Source organism: Schistocerca americana, chromosome 5 (assembly GCF_021461395.2).
Source record: "Schistocerca americana isolate TAMUIC-IGC-003095 chromosome 5, iqSchAmer2.1, whole genome shotgun sequence".
In the NCBI taxonomy this organism is placed as follows: domain Eukaryota; kingdom Metazoa; phylum Arthropoda; class Insecta; order Orthoptera; family Acrididae; genus Schistocerca; species Schistocerca americana.
The window spans coordinates 317,038,759-317,056,840 of record NC_060123.1 but is presented as its reverse complement, the minus strand read 5'-3'; the positions used below and the strand labels follow the sequence as shown (position 1 = coordinate 317,056,840).

Genomic DNA, 18,082 nt, shown 5'->3' with positions numbered 1-18,082 from the left:
TGCATGTTGTACCACCATACAGCAAGACCTTCAGGGGTGGTGGTCCAGATTGCTAAGCACACCAGTACTTCTACTACCCAGTAGCACGCCCTTTTGCATTGATGCATGCCAGTATTTGTCATGGCATACTATCCACAAGTTCATCAAGGCACTGTTCGTCCAGATTGTCCCACTCCTCAATGGCAATTTGGCATAGATCCCTCAGAGTGATTGGTGCGTCACGTCATCCATGAACAGTGCTTTTCAATCTATCCCAGGCATGTCGATAGGGCTCATGTCTGGAGAACATGCTGGCCACTCTATTTGAGCAATGTCATTATCCTGAAGGAAGTCGTTCACAAGATGCTTTTAAATAGTTTTTCTGGGAAAACCTAGCGTAGTTTTCGCGTCTCGTATTTCAGTGAGTGTTTCTTGATTATCAGAGTAGCTCATCAGAAGATTATCTTGGGAATTTGTCACCGTATAGAGTAGGGTAAACATAGTCATGTGTAGGGACTGTGGTTGTTGTGAGCGGACGCAAGGAGAATTGGCCACTCTTCGGGGGCAGGTGGAGGCTTTGTCTGTTAGGCTCATCGAGCTCGAGGCGCAGGCGTCGGCTCGTAGTGGCGTTGGGGCAACTGTGGTGAGACCTATGCCTACTTCGGTGGCCTTGGAATCACATGGAACCCCTGATGTCGCTGCGTCTTCCGGCAGTGAGCATCTTACCGGTCAGCCATCACTCCAGGGTGAATGGCAGACAGTGGTGGGCTCGCACGTGCCTGGCCGAAAGGCGAAGGTGGGATCTGGCCGCATGGCGGCTGCCTTACCCCTTTCCAACAGGTACGGGGTGCTTCCTAGTGGTGATGACATCGTTTCCGAGCCACCACAGGATGCCTCGCCTGTTGGGCCAGTGGCCGATTCTCCGGCAAGGTCCCGACAGTCACAGAGGGTGGGCCTATTAATTATAGGGAGCTCCAACGTTAGGCGGGTTATGGAGCCCCTCAGGAAAATAGCGGGTAGGTCGGGGAAGAATGCCAGTGTGCACTCGGTGTGCTTGCCGGGGGGTCTCGTCCGTAATGTGGAGGAGGCCCTTCCGGCAGCTATTGAACGCACTGGGTGTGACTGGCTGCAGATAGTAGCACATGTCGGAACGAATGACGCCTGCCGCTTGGGTTCTGAGGCCATCCTTGGTTCCTTCCGGCGGCTGGCTGATTTGGTGAAGACAACCAGCATCACACGCGGAGTGCAAGCTGAGCTTAATATCTGCAGCATAGTGCCCAGAGTCGATCGCGGTCCTCTGGTTTGGAGCCGTGTGGAGGGTCTAAACCAGAGGCTCAGACGACTCTGCGACTATAATGGTTGCAAATTCATCGACCTCCGTTATTGGGTGGAGAACTGTAGGGCCCCCCTAGACAGGTCAGGCGTGCACTACACACCGGAAGCAGCTACTAGGGTAGCAGAGTACGTGTGGCGTGCACACGGGGGTTTTTTAGGTTACAGGGACCCCCCCTTGGGCGAAACGATAAAATACCTGACGGCTTACCAGAGAGGACATTATCATCGTTGATAAAGAACGTCCGTCCTCAGAGACCAAAAACAGGAAAAGTTAACGTAATACTGGTAAACTGCAGGAGTATCCAGGACAAGGTTCCTGAATTAGTATCTCTTATTGAAGGAAATAGTGTGCATATAGTATTAGGAACGGAAAGTTGGTTAAAACCGGAAGTGAACAGTAACGAAATCCTAGACACAGAATGGAATATATACCGCAAGGATAGGATAAACGCCAATGGTGGAGGAGTATTTATAGCAGTAAAGAATTCAATAATATCCAGTGAAGTTATTAGCGAATGCGAATGTGAAATAATCTGGGTTAAGTTAAGTATCAAAGGTGGGTCAGATATGATAGTCGGATGCTTCTATAGACCACCTGCATCAGCAACCGTAGTAGTTGAGCGCCTCAGAGAGAACCTGCAGAACGTCGTGAAGAAGTTTCGTGATCATACTATTGTAATAGGGGGAGACTTCAATCTACCAGGTATAGAATGGGATAGTCACACAATCAGAACTGGAGCCAGGGACAGAGACTCTTGTGACATTATCCTGACTGCCTTGTCCGAGAATTACTTCGAGCAGATAGTTAGAGAACCAACTCGTGAAGCTAACGTTTTAGACCTCATAGCAACAAATAGACCGGAACTTTTCGACTCCGTGAATGTAGAAGAGGGTATCAGTGATCATAAGTCAGTGGTTGCATCAATGACTACAAGTGTAATAAGAAATGCCAAGAAAGGAAGGAAAATATATTTGCTTAACAAGAGTGATAGGGCACAAATCGCAGAATATCTGAGTGACCACCATCAAACGTTCATTTCTGAGGAAGAGGATGTGGAACAAAAATGGAAAAAATTCAGAAACATCGTCCAGTACGCCTTAGATAAGTTCGTACCGACAAAGGTCCAAAGCGAGGGGAAAGATCCACCGTGGTATAACAATCATGTACGAAAGGTACTACGGAAACAAAGAAAGCTTCATCATAGGTTTAAGAGTAGTCGAATCATAGCTGATAAGGAAAAGCTGAACGAAGCGAAAAAGAGCGTAAAGAGAGCAATGAGAGAAGCATTCAACGAATTCGAACATAAAACATTGGCAAACAATCTAAACAAGAACCCTAAAAAGTTTTGGTCATATGTAAAATCGGTAAGCGGATCTAAATCCCCTATTCAGTCACTCGTTGACCACGATGGCACTGAAACAGAGGACGACCGAAGAAAGGCAGAAATACTGAATTCAGTGTTCCGAAACTGTTTCACTGCGGAAAATCGTAACACGGTCCCTGACTTCAGCCGTCGCACGGACGCCAAAATGGAAAATATTGAAATAAACGATATCGGAATTGAAAAACAACTGCTATCACTTAGTAGCGGAAAAACATCCGGACCAGACGAGATACCCTTAACCCTTTAATGCATAGTGTAGCTGATCAGCTGCAGACTTCAATTCTCCGATGTATCCTACACTGAGCAACATTTTGTAACAAATTCGTTATGTAGTTAAATGTATACACTCTACTGTAGCTGCTAGTAGTTCTCCATACCGATCGTATATGGCAGGATGAACTGAACCAGTTCGACAATCAGCTGTGTGGATGTAGTGCAGCGCGTGTGTTTTGGCGGAAAGTAGAGACTTTTTTTGGTGTTTGTGCACTGATTTGTGGGTTTGAAAATTACATTTTTATTTTGAAAACGTAAGTAGATATGGTGAGGCAGTTAATTCGAGTGTCTTTACGACAGATTTGAAATTATGTCTGTTTTTGTGTTTGTAGCGATTGTCAAGAATATCGCTTTGTTAACTTAATTTAAAAAATTTTTCAATATTTTTTCGTAATGTAGGCACTATAAACCAAACGTGGTAATTTTTACAGCTTGAAATAAAAAATCATGCATTTAAGGGTTAAGATTCTACAGTGATTATGCTAAAGAACTTGCCCCCTTTCTATCAGCAATTTATCGTAGATCGCTGGAAAAACGTAAAGTACCTAGCGACTGGAAGAAAGCGCAGGTCGTTCCCATTTTCAAGAAGGGTCATAAATCAGATGCGAATAATTATAGGCCTATTTCGCTTACGTCAATCTGTTGTAGAATAATGGAACATGTTTTGTGTTCTCGTATTATGACGTTCTTAGATAATACAAATCTCCTTCATCATAACCAACATGGATTCCGCAAACAGAGATCATGTGAAACTCAGCTCGCCCTATTTGCCCAAGAAATTCACAGTGCCGTAGACACTGGCGAGCAGATTGATGCCGTATTCCTGGACTTCAGGAAGGCATTTGATATGGTTCCGCACTTACGTTTAGTGAAAAAAATACGAGCTTACGGAATATCGGACCAGGTTTGTGATTGGATTCAGGATTTCCTAGAAGAAAGAACACAACATGTCATTCTTAACGGTTCAAAATCTGCAGATGTAGAGGTAATTTCGGGAGTACCGCAGGGAAGCGTGATAGGACCTTTATTGTTTACAATATACATAAATGACTTAGTTGACAACATCGGTAGCTCCGTGAGGCTATTTGCAGATGACACGGTTGTCTACAAGAAAGTAGCAACATCAGAAGACTCGTACGTACTCCAGGAGGACCTGCAGAGGATTAATGCATGGTGCGACAGCTGGCAGCTTTCCCTAAACGTAGATAAATGTAATATAATGCGCATACATAGGGGCAGAAATCCATTCCAGTACGATTATGCCATAGGTGGTAAATCATTGGAAGCGGTAACGACCGTAAAATACTTAGGAGTTACTATCCGGAGCGATCTGAAGTGGAATGATCACATAAAACAAATAGTGGGAAAAGCAGGCGCCAGGTTGAGATTCATAGGAAGAATTCTAAGAAAATGTGACTCATCGACGAAAGAAGTAGCTTACAAAACGCTTGTTCGTCCGATTCTTGAGTATTGCTCATCAGTATGGGACCCTTACCAGGTTGGATTAATAGAAGAGATAGACATGATCCAGCGAAAAGCAGCGCGATTCATCATGGGGACATTTAGTCAGCGCGAGAGCGTTACGGAGATGCTGAACAAGCTCCAGTGGCGGACACTTCAAGAAAGGCGTTACGCAATACGGAGAGGTTTATTATCGAAATTACGAGAGAGCACATTCCGGGAAGAGATGGGCAACATATTACTACCACCCACATATATCTCGCGTAATGATCACAACGAAAAGATCCGAGAAATTAGAGCAAATACGGAGACTTACAAGCAGTCGTTCTTCCCACGCACAATTCGTGAATGGAACAGGGAAGGGGGGATCAGATAGTGGTACAATAAGTACCCTCCGCCACACACCGTAAGGTGGCTCGCGGAGTATAGATGTAGATGTAGATGTGCATGATGGGGGCGCGAATTGTCATCCATAAAGACGAATGCCTTGCCGATATGGTTGCACTGTCGGTTGGAGGATGGCATTCACGTATTGTACAGCTGTTACTGCGCCCTCCACGACCACCAGCGCCATACGTCGGTTCCACATAATGCCACTCGAAAACAGTAGAGAACCTCCACCTTGCTGCACTCACTGAACAGTGTGTCTAAGGTGTTCAGCCTGACCTGGTTGTCTCCAAACACATCTCCAATGATTGTCTTGTTAAAGGCATATGTGACACTCATCAGTGAAGAGAACATGATGCCCATCCTGAACGGTCCATTTGGCATGTTGTTGGGCCCATCTGTACCTCGCTGCATGGTGTCGTGGTTGCAGAGATGGCCCTCGCCATGGACGTCGGGAGTGAATTTGTGTATCATGCAGCCTATTGCGCACAGATTGAGTCATAACACAATGTCCTGTGGCTGCACGAAAAACATTATTTAACATGGTGGCATTGCTGTCAGGGTTCCTCCAAGCCATAATCTGTTGGTAGTAGACATCCATTGCAGTAGTAGCCCTTGACCGGCCTGAGCGAGGCATATTGTCGACAGTTTCTGTCTCTCTTTATCTCCTCCACGTCTGAACAACATCACTTTGGTTCACTCCTTGACACCTGGACACTTCCCTTGTTGAGAGCCCTTCCTGGCAGAAAGTAACAATGTGGATGTGACTGAACTGCTGTATTGACTGTCTAGGCAATGTTGAACTACAGACAACATGAGCCGTGTACCTCATTCCTGGTGGAATGACTGTAACTGATTGGCTCTCAGACCCCCTCCGTCTAATAGATGCTGCTCGGAACTTCTGAACAGTCAAAGGGACTGCATCTGTGATACAATATCCACAGTCAATATTTACCTTGAGGAGTTCTGGGAACCAGGGTGATGCCAAAACTTTCTTTGATGTGTGTATAAAATACAGTTCAGGATTACATGCTTGCTGTCACAATTTATGAGACACGCCGCGGAAAAGTCTGTGCTGTGGCAGTTTAATGGAAAGCACATACAACGCAGATCAAATGCAAATTGAAAATGACTTAATTATCTTTTGAGAGTCATACTGGTAACAAAATTTGTGTTTATTGGTGCACCTTTGAAGTCAAATGGCAAATAAAGGATTATTAATTTAATACTTCTTATGGAAGCTGTTAGTGCAGAGTTTTATGTTGATCAGCTAAGGTGGCTGAGGTAGCCACAAACAGAAATTATTTGAAAAAAAGGCACACAAATAGCTTCCTCTTTTCTTCGCGAGAGACACAAGGCTTTCCATGATGGAAGTTACGACTGCTCTTACCCATTGTAACCCTCAAATGCTTGTGTGTAACTTGGACTTTAAAAAGAAAACCTAAGTTCATTTTCCAAATTCTTTTCATGTTTTCTGCACTTCTTTGTTAACTTTAATACATCTCTGGACTTCGATTTTTAATAATTTAGCTCTTCCAGAACTATGTTTGCCAGAATTGTAATTCTTTTTTTAAAAATCTAACATCCTTAGCTCCTGACAGGGGCAACATTAGTTCTGAAAGCCTGAAATCTCAGATCATTTGTCACTGCAAGTATGTTTGTAACTTAAAAAGCATAATTTACTGACATATGATATGACTTCCACCATAGTTAAGTCATCTACAAAACTAGGAATTGTGCTTTCAGACTATGTACAGTTTCTTCAGACCCATTAAAATATTATTTTAAGGAAACAAAATTTATTTTTGTGTTGTAATGTACACCCATGAGCAATCGAAGTACCCAAACATACCTATTAGCATACAGCAACCCCTTTCACTCTGATGACAGTAATGACATACTATGGCATGGACTCTGCAAGACACAAGAACTAATGGAATGTCTTCCCTTTTCGCCAGGTGTACTTCCACAGATACTTTAATAATGGCATCCCAAAACGGTGTTGCTGTGGTCAGAATTATAGTTCTGTCTTTCTCGATTGAAACTCCAAGAGAACTAGAGTGTTCTGCAATAGTGGACTTGAGCGCAGTGTTTAAGTTCAGTGCAATGTTCTTTCACAGTGAGCGTGGTCTGTCCTATGTAAGCCTTTCCACATTACAAAGTATTTTGTAAGTTCCAGCCTTCCGCAATAGAAAGTCGTCTTTCACCGATTCCAAAAGGTCTGGAATCTTAGGTGGTTTGACAGAAAATCACTTTCACCAGAAATTTACTGAGGATTCTTGCTGTTTTAAACAAAATGTTGCCCACAAACAGAAGAAAAGCTAAAGCTGCTATGTTTTGTCCATTTATCTACTTCCTGATTCTTGGTTTTAAATGACAGTGTCCCATTAATCTGCTGGGTGAAATATCCATTTTTTTCTGAAAGTTGTCATTAGGTGGGCGAGCTCTTTAGGCGAACTATCTCAAACTGACACAGTGTATGCTCTGTGTAAGATTATTTTAAGCATGCCCACAGTTTGTGATGTGTGATAACAACTTGACGCTTGCAAATACAAACCAGTATGAGTGGGCTTATGATAAACTATTCAGATAGTCATCATTCTTTTGTGTAATCTTGACATCCAAGCAAGGCAGACGGCCATCTTTCTCCATTTCCATAGTGAACCGAATGTTGTGAATGGAGTTGAAATGGTAAAGAAACTCCATCAATTTATCTCCTCTTCTCCATAAGGCCACAATATGAAAGTATCATTCACATACCTCCAAAACACAGTTGGTTTATTCAAGTGCTCTCTCTCCTCAGAATTCTTCTTAAAAAGGCTGGCCACCAAGGGAGACAAAGAGCTGCATGTTGCAACGCTGTCTGTCTGTTCTTTCTTGAACATAAAACAGGTTACATCTTAAAGTTGTAACACATTTTTTTCCTGTATCATGGGATTGGGTTGATGGAATGACTTTGGCCAAGTTTGACTGAATCCATAAGAATACAAATTTTCAGCAATGTCAAAATTTGATTGTCTGTTGCCACAGCCATTGTCGTCACAAGAGGTAACTGCCCAACCTTCCGTTGTTAATATAACAGAAAAAAATCTGAATGATCTGATACTGTCTGCACTAAGCAAAGGACTCAATTTTGCACCTAAACCTAGAGCATCACCTCTAATATCTGCGAGTGGTGTTGATGAAGCTGTGCATCACCTTCGAATTCTGCAGAAGAAATTAGAAGGGAAACTTACCACGCCCTTTTCAAAGCTCCTCCTTAATGTAGTAATTTAACCTCACAGTATGTATGATGATAAAACGTATGGTCTGCTAAGTGACTCTGCCTATAGGAGGATTGATTACGGCCATACAGGACGTGTGCAACGATAAACTTCTGCACTGCTGAATTCCTCCTCCTTACCACAAGAGATCATTACGAGGTTAAGACCACACAGTTGTGTATCACCAAGACTTTATGTCCTTCCAAAATTTCAGAAGGAAAGTTTTCCATTACGTCCAATTGTGAGCAACATTGGAGCTCCTACATATGACTTAGCCAAATTTCTCGCTTCTTTGCTGAGACTGTTGGTGGGTCAATAGGCCAGGGACTTTCCATCTTAGCAGTTCTGACCATTTGATATGGCATCACTTTTTGAACATGTGCCTCTTGAACATTCTTTGCCACTAACTGACAACAGGTTTCAGATGGACATAACTGCTCTGTTTTGGCAAGCTTTATCCTCAACCTACTTTATTTTCAGTCAAGAATATTTAGAACGGATTGACAGCGTCACCATGGGCAGCCTTGGTGGCAAACCTTTTTATGGAGGGTTGCAAGGACAGCGCACTTGAATCAGCTACCTTTATATCAATTGAATTTTGGAAGTATGTGGATGATTCTTTCATAGTATGGCTTCATGGAGATGATAAATTGATGCAGTTTCTTCACTACCTCAATTCCATTTGGCTCACTATGGAAACAGTGAAAATTGGTTGTCTCCCTTTCTTGGATGTCTTGGTTACATGAAAGAATGATGGCTCTCTGGGCCATTCAGTTTATTGTAAGCCCACTCAAACTGATTTGTATTTGCAAGTGTCAAGTTGTCATCTCCTGTCGCACTCGGGGGGGGTGGTATGGGTATGTGATAACACAGGGACCTCTCCGCAGGTCGTCATCGTACTCGCCAACGAAGTGCAGGACTCCTGCTCACCGCTGAAAACAAATGTGAGGCCATCCTTTGGTAGCATGTGTCTTCCCAGTCACTGCACCTCTGCAGACACAGCCGTTCATCTCTCGCGTTATCGGCAGCCTATGCAACGCACGGTGATTCCCTAATCCTGCTGCTGCTGGTCTGAAACCGATGGTGTGGGATGACACAGAATGTGCCAGGGTGTCCGGCACTCGTTCTCGGACAGAAGGTGCAGATGTTAATAGGTTACAAAGTACTTCATGCAAAATCTGGAGATCTTCCCAGGTGGCAGTCAGAGATGGTCCACTGGAACCTCAATGACGAGTACCCCTGCCTTCACGTTCTGAAGCAGTCCAATATCAGGTCACTGTCACACCCTAATACCACACAGATCCGACCCTAATACCACACATTTCCAAATACCGCATGACTCGACCAGCTGGCCGACTGGAGAGACACACTGAGGCCGCTTTCAAACTCTGTCAGGTGCTGATAATGCTGTCTCATGCAAGCGTGCACTACGTTCGTATCCTTCAGAGTAATAACACGACATCCGACGCTGTTCACGCCACTGATAAGCCCTACCCATGAACAACAGAAAAGGATTTTGGCGGCCATTCTACCTGTCGCACAGAACTGCAGCTCTAATAATTTACATACTTGTCACTGGTGCATACCTGGGCGCTTCATATTTTTATCAGGTAGTGTGCGTTACATGAAGACAAACCGACCCAGACTAGCAATCAGTGTATTACATACATGTCAACATGACAGGACAAGACAGGGCAGACATCACTGTGCTTAAAACACTTATATATGGAGCTCCATTGTCTCAGGTCACAATAGTTTGCCTAAAGAGCTTGCAGAAAAGAATTGATATTATACCCAGCAGATTGACAGCATTTTCATTTAAAACCAAGAATTAGGCAGTGGACCAAGAGGAGAACACACTGGGAAAATCTTTAGCTTTTCTTCCTTTTGTGGGCAACATTTCGTTTAAAACAGCAAGAATCCTTAGTAAATTTTGGGTGAGAGTGATCTTCCATCCATCATCTAAGATTGCAGACCTTTTGGGCTCAGTGAAAGATGACTTGCTATTGCAAAAGGCTGGAATTTACAAAATACCTTGTCAATGTGATATGGCTTACACAGGACAGACCATATGCACTGTAAAAGAATGATGCACTGAACATCAATGTTGCACTCGTCTTTTGCAACCAAGCAAGACCACAATTGCTGAACACTGTATTTCCACTGTACATTCAACTGAGAGTGACAGAACTATGATTCTGACCACAGCAACATCTTTTTGGCATTCCATTATTAAAGAAACTGTGTAAATACACCTGGCAGAAAAGCTGATGAACCATAATAGTGGCGACCAGTTGGACAGTGCATGGAACCCCATTATCTCCACAATTTGTTCTAATTGAAGATGACAGAGCGTGTCAACAGCTGCAGCAAGCAGTAATGCAGAGGACACCCGAGTTCCACAGATCCACCAGCAAGGGCGCTGCTGCCAGGAAGCGTGGTTCGTTCGTCAACTTTATTTTGACTCATGTGCGGAACACTCACAGGTGCAGAAAACTCACACCATACTTGCGGAATAGAGGAAGTCTTCGTCAGTCATTGATGGCTTACCTGAAGGCGGCTGGCAGGTACCCAGTTGAATATTTTGGGATGAATTACATGATGACTGAAATTTGTTTGAACATATATGACCTTGTTTGTCTAACCATTCTAACATAGATTAGGAGTAATGGGGTGGTGCATCTCTTCCTCAAATTACAGGTGCTGTAGTGGAACAAATGGATGCACATGGTCCAACAGTAGATTCCTGTATCATTTTGAGTGAGGCATGGTGGGATTTCTATTATAGACCCCATTTTACCCTATGTGAAATCCTCCACTGGAGAAAGCCTCAATTTGTGTTGACCAGCATTGAATCCGCAAATGATATGCTGCCCTGTGGTATGTCTATGAACTGTTACAGTACGTGATAGTCAGTGGCAATCCGCTATGAACAACACATTATTACCCACTACAGCTGGCTCAAGCAGTAGCAATTTTTTGATAATTATGTTACACTCTTCAAGATAAACACTTGAATAGTGCAGTGTTTGCACGACTTCAGAGATGGAGGGCATCATTGTGAATTGGGCAACAACTGACTGGCTCTGATCATATGCACTCTTACTGTGGGTGTTTCTCGTACTGCATTTGACTGTATCACCTAAATTGCAGTTGCATGATACCGTGAACTGTTCTATTTGTCTTGGTGGCAGGAGTGCTCTCCAACATTATGATTATCTCTAATTCAATTGCTCATGGGCTTCATACCATAAAAGTTACATTTTGAGTTCTCTGATACGATATTTCAATTTCACAGGTGCTATAAGGCATTTACAGATGGTGAGCATGACTACATTGTTTTGGAAGACCTGAGTGTGCTTGGTTTCCAGCCAGCCAAAGGACAAGAAACATATAACTTTGAACATTGTGCAGAAGTTCTGAAATGTATCGCTAAGTTCCATGCTCTTTCATTTGCTATGAAAGACCAGGAATTGGAAGAATTCAGAGCAGCTGCACACAATTTGGAGGTAACGTTAACATCTGTACTCAATAAAAATGAAACAGTGGATTGAATTCTGAAATGTGTCACACTTATACCTTAGGAAACAGGTATTGTACAGCGGGATTAATCTTAAAACACATAAAAGGACAGATCAGTACTCATCAAATAGAGGTGACTGAGTAGAAGACATTCATAAATCAAAAGCCTGAAAACTTTTTTAATTTACAAGCAAAATGCCTCATCAGTGCTGTTATATCTTGCTGACCTAAGTTTCAAAGAAAAGATTCTACAATGGAAAATCTAGGATGGAATGTAACAATATTATGAAAAGGAAAACTGCCACTCACCATATAGTGGGCATGCTGAGTTGCAGATAGGCACAACAAAGACTACCACAAATGAAGTTTTCGGTCAGTAAGGCCGTTGTAAATAATGGACACACACACACACACACACACACACACACACACACACACACACATATGCAAAAAAAGCAACTCACACACATGACTGCAGTCTCAGGCAATGAAACCACACCACAAGCAGCAGAACCAGTTCGTGATGGGAGTGGCGACTGGGTGGGGGTAAGGAGGAGGCTAGGGTGGGGAGGGGAAGGGATAGTATGGTAAGGGTGGCAGACAGTTAAGTGCTGCAGGTTAGATGGAGGGCAGGGAAGAGGTGGGGAGGGGGGAAGTAGCGGAAAAGGAGAGGAGTAAAAAGACTGGGTGTGCTGGTGAAATGACGGCTGTGTAGTACTGGAATGGGAACAGGGAAGAGGCTGGATGGGTGAGGACAGTGACTAACAAAGGTTGAGGCCAGGAAGGTTACTGGAACATAGAACGTATTGCAGGAAAAGTTTCCACTTGCGGAATTTAGAAAAGCTGGTGTTGATGGGAAGGATCCATATGGCACAGGCTGTGAAGCAGTCATTGAAATGAAGGATGTCATGTTTGGCAGTGTGCTCAGTAACAGGGTGGTCCACTTGTTTCTTGGCCGCAGTTTGTCGCGGTGGCTATTCATGTGGACAGACAGCTTGTTGGTTGTCACGAATGCAGCACAATGGTTGCAGCTTAGTTTGTAGATCACATGACTGGTTTCACACGTAGCCCTGCCTTTGACGGGATAGGTGATGTTTGTGACCCGACTGGAGTAGGTGGTGGTGGGAAGACGTATGGGACAGGTCTTGTATCTTGATCTATTACAAAGGTGTGAGCCATTAGGTAAGGGGTTGGGAGCAGGGGTTGTGTAAGGATGGATGAGTATATCGTGTAGGTTCGGTGGACAGCGGAATACCACTGTGGGAGGGGTCAATAGGATAGTGGGCAGGACATTTCTCATTTCAGGGCATGATAAGAGGTAGTCGAAACCCTGGCGGAGAATTAATTCAGTTGCTCTATTCCTGCATGGTACTGAGTTAAGAGGGGAATGTTCCTCTGTGGCTGGACGGTAGGACTTTGGGAGGTGGTGAGAGACTGGAAAGATAAGGCACAGGAGATTTGTTTTTGTACAAGGTTGGGAGGGTTCAATGAGACCCTCAATATATTTCGAGAGGGACCAATCATCACTGCAGATGCGACGATCCCATGTGGCTACGCTGTACGGAAGGGACTTTTTGGTATGGAATGGATGGCAGCTGTCAAAGTGGAATTTTTGCTGGTAGTTATTAGGTTTGATATGGATAGAGGTACTGATGTAGTCATCTTTGAGGTGGAGGTCAAAAAATAAGAAGGTGGCTTGTTGGGTTGAGTAGGGCCAGGTGAAGCAAATGGGGGAGAAGTTGTTGAGGTTCTGAAGGAATGTGGATAAAGTGTCCTCGCCCTCAATCCAGATCGCAAAGATGTCATAAGTGAATATGAACCAGGTGAGGGATTTAGGATTCTGGGTTTTTAGGAAGCATTCCTCTAGATTGCCCATGAACAGGTTGGCATAGGATAGTGCCACATGCCCATAGCTGTGCCTGGCTTTGTTTGTACGTAATGCCCTCAAAGGAGTAATTGTGGGTGAGGATATAGTTGGTCATGGTGACTAGGTAAGAGGTTGTTGGTTTGGAATCCATCAGGCATTGGGAAAGGTCATGTTCAATTGCAGTAAGGCAATAGGCATTAGGAATGTTACTGTAAAGGGAGGTAGCATCAGTAGTGATGAGCAGGGCATCATGTGGTAAAGGGACAGGATCTGTGGAGAGTTAATGGAGGAAGGCACTTTCTGGGTAATGGGTTGAAGGTGTTGGTGTATGAGAGCAGAAATTCTCTCAGTGGCTGGCCACAATGGCGCATCCTGGGTGGTTAGATTTATGGACTTTAGGGACCATGTAGGCGGTAGGAGTGTGGGGAGTGGTAGGGGTGAGTAGAGAGATGGACTCAGGGGAGAGGTTCTGGGATGGGCCGAAGGATTTGAACAGTGACTGGAGATCCTGCTGGATTTCTGGAGTGGGGTCACTGTGACAAGGTTTGTATGTGGAAGTATCTCACAGCTTGCAGAGTCCTTCTGCCAGGTAATCCTTGCGGATCAAAACAACAGTGGTGGAGCCTTTGTCCGCAGGTAGGATTATACATCTGGTGCATGAGGAAAGAGCAGAACTCAAAAAGATAAAAGAAAATGAGTATTCACTCTACCTTTATGTTGCTTAGATTAACCACATTTACAAGATTTCCTTTCTTATACAAATCAGATACACATTGCACATCCTACACAGATATCACAGTGCAAAATTTTCTACTTTTCCCGGAAACATACAAGTATGGTTCAGATAGCTTATAAAATAATTATTTATCATGCAGTTGTTCTTATATCTTCATAGAAAACTATGTTCTTGAATATCTGATAGTTATTTGCAACTTAGTCTGTTCCAAGTTTAAGAGTCAATGTAACATAAAAAAAGATTTGACAAGCATAAGCTCACAGGTTTTTCTTGCAGATGTGATTCAGCCCTTGAGGATCTGCATGACAAATATATCTGTTTCATGTTATTTTAATAGTGTAATTAGTGTAGCATTCCAAAATGTAATTTATGGAATCAGAATTTTATTAGAAAGATGATTTGTTTTACTGAACATTTTAACTCTGTGTTTTTACTTGAGCCTATATGTGTCGTCAGTCTACTGCATGAAGTTGTACGACCATAGTATAAAAGACTATCGTATCGTTTTTCTGAGGTTTGCATGTTTTTCTTTGCTGTATTTTTATTTTATGTGTAAACAGAAATCCAGCTCCTAATTTCTGTAGCCAATTTTTAAATTCGGCCTGAAAATGTAATCCATACATTCCTGACACCAAACCACCTACATAACACAATTTATATCTAATCTGTCACACTAAATTACACCATGAATAATTCTTGGGGCAAATTTTATATTTAGTATTTGGCTGGTCAGCTTTGTAATTATTGTTGTTTGTTATTATGGTCTTCAGTCCTGAGACTGGTTTGATGCAGCTCTCCATGCTACTCTATCCCGTGCAAGCTTCTTCATCACCCAGTACCTACTGCAGCCTACATCCCTCTGAATCTGCTTAGTGTACTCATCTCTTGGTCTCCCTCTATGATTTTTACTCTCCACCCTGCTCTCCAGTACTAAACTGGTGATCCCTTGACGCCTCAGAACATGCCCTACCAACCGATGCCTTCTTCTAGTCAAGTTGTGCCACAAACTCCTCTTTTCCCCAATTCTATTCAGTACCTCTTCATTAATTATTCTCTTCTTCAGAAACGCTTTCCTTGCCATCGCCAGTCTACATTTTATATCCTCTCTACTTCGACCATCATCAGTTATTTTCCACCCCAAATAGAAAAACTCCTTTACTACTTTTAAGTGTCTCATTTCCTAATCTAATTCCCTCAGCATCACCCGACTTAATTCGACTACATTCCATTATCCTTGTTTTGCTTTTGTTGATGTTCATCTTATACCCTCCTTTCAAGACACTGTCCATTCCGTTCAACTGCTCTTCCAAGTCCTTTGCTGTTTCTGACAAAATTACAATGTCATCGACGAACCTCAAGGTCTTTATTTCTTCTCCATGGATTTTAATACCTAATCTGAATTTTTCTTTTTGTTTCCTTTAGTGCTTGCTCAATATACAGATTGAATAGCATCGGAGAGAGGCTACAATCCTGTCTCACTCCCTTCCCAAGCAGTGCTTCCCTTTCATACCCCTCGACTCTTATAACTGCCATCTGGTTTCTGTACAAATTGTAAATAGCCTTTCGCTCCCTGTATTTCACCCCTGCCACCTTCAGAATTTGAAAGAGAGTATTCCAGTCAACATTGTCAAAAGCTTTCTCTAAGTCTACAAATGCTGGAAACATAGGTTTGCCTTTCCTTAACCTATCTTCCAAGATAAGTCGTAGGGTCAGTTTTGCCTCACGTGTTCCAACATTTCTACGGAATCCAAACCGATCTTCCCCGAGGTCGGCTTCTACCAATTTTTCCATTCGTCTGTAAAGAATTTGCGTTAGTATTTTGCAGCTGTGACTTATTAAACTGATAGTTTGGTAATTTTTGCATCTGTCAACACCTGCTTTCTTTGGGACTGGAGTTATTATATTCTTCTTGAAGTCTGAGGGAATTTCGCCTGTTTCTTACATCTTGCTCACCAGATGGTAGAGTTCTGTCAGGACTGGCTCTCCCAAGGCTGTCAGTAGTTCTAATGGAATGTTGTCTACTCCCGGGGCCTTGTTTCGACTTAGGTCTTTCAGTGCTCTGTCAAACTCTTCACGCATTATCATATCTCCCATTTCTTCTCCGAAGGTCTCTTTAATTTTCCTGTAGGCAGTATCTATCTTACCCCTCGTGAGATAAGCCTCTACATCCTTACATTTGTCCTTTAGCCATCCCTGCTTAGCCATTTTGCACTTCCTGTCGATCTCATTTTTGAAACGTTTGCATTCCTTTTTGCCTGCTTCACTTACTGCATTTTTTCCTTTCATCAATTAAATTCAGTCTCTTCTGTTACCCAATTATTCTTAAATATTGTTTAAGTAAGTTAGAAATACTTAATAACAATCCTTTATTACAGGAAGTTCTCTACAGTGAAGCGCAGCGAGAATGGTACCAAGGAATGATGAAAAATATACTGAATTATTCTATGCAGGCAGTTTCCTTAGAATATCCTGACAGTGTATATGAACAAAAGATGAGAGAATTCTGTGAAAGTGCAGTCTATGATAAAGCCATTGATCTTGTTAAGTCTGACAATCCGCACTCTGTAATTCTGAATGGAGATGCATGGGGCCCAAACTTTTTATTTCTTTACGGTGGTTCTGATGAGCAACATATAAAAGATCTTCGTATAATTGATTTTCAAATGTCACGCTGGGCAAATCCAGTATGTGATCTCTCATTCTTTCTTTATTCAAGCACATCCAAGGAATTCAGAGATTCAAATATTTCAAATCTGCTTAAAACCTATCACCATAGCCTTTCTGAAATGATTCAGGATTTGGGATCTGATCCACAAGTTGTTTACCCATATGAAATATTTGAAGCAGAAGTAAAACAATTCTCTGCTTTTGGATTCATTATGTCATTGGAAGCTGTGGCAGAGAGCACACTGGATGAGCCTGATAAACCGAAACTGAATTTAATGGAAGGGAAAGAGTTTATTCCGCTGCATGAAATTTGGAAGTTTCCCCCATTAACAAATAAGCAAACAATCAAGCGGCTAGCAGATAATGTAAAATATGCCATAGAAAATGGACATATTTAATACTTAAGGAAACCTGTTTCAGCTTTTAATATGCTGACTGCCATGTGGCCGCTGACAACAATAGACCTTTATGTCTTACACCATGGTCTGACCCGACAGTGAAATATCCATCACTATGCATGTGGCAACCAATATGTTAAATAATCATAATTTCAAATCACTAATCTACGAATAGTCCTGGTCAGTAGCAAAACATAACCAGAAGAAACTAATTTTTCCTTTTGTCTTTGTCCTTCATGACCATGTATCAACAATGATTAAAAATTTATTACATTTAGTTGTAATCAATATGTGCAGTTGTTTTACAAGTATTTCCTAATTTTTCTGTAATGGAAATTCTATATCTAATGCATCCTTTCATGTACATGGAAAATACCAATTATAACTGGAGTCACAAGTGACAGAAGTCAAGTTAGGCTTGTTGTATGCACCTGATGTCACGCATCATCCGGCAGCCAATGAGCACTCAGTAGTGTTGCGAGCACTCTCCTGTGAATTTCATAACCAAAGTGACCATTAAACTCAACTGTAATGAGTTATTTACTGAATTTTTATTCCATTTGTTGCTAGTTGTCATGGCTGATGAAAGTGGTAAGTGACAAGCTCTACATAAGCAAGTGAGAAACACAATTTGCAGGATACATACTTTCTTCAAGTGGAAAGACCCTTTATGCGCTAACTTCAACTGTTGCTTGGAATCGGGAATGCTGGAATTCCCTTCAGAGCCTCAACCTGTGCGACCTACCATTATTCATGAATTGGACTATAATGTGCCGCCGCCCCCCCTCCCCCTCCAACACATACACACA

The 18,082-nt window shown here is 42.6% G+C and overlaps 1 protein-coding gene across 1 annotated transcript in view; it reads left to right on the top strand.

The window, feature by feature from the left end:
* LOC124616680 overlaps positions 1-17,503 on the top strand; it is a 40,524-nt gene extending 23,021 nt beyond the window's left edge. Inside the window, exons 4-5 of the mRNA XM_047145010.1 lie at positions 11,382-11,592; positions 16,584-17,503. Coding sequence (XP_047000966.1) covers positions 11,382-11,592; positions 16,584-17,273 — 901 coding nt within the window. The 3' untranslated portion in view covers positions 17,274-17,503. The remainder of the gene's footprint in view (positions 1-11,381; positions 11,593-16,583) is intronic.
* The last annotated feature ends 579 nt before the right edge of the window (positions 17,504-18,082 follow it).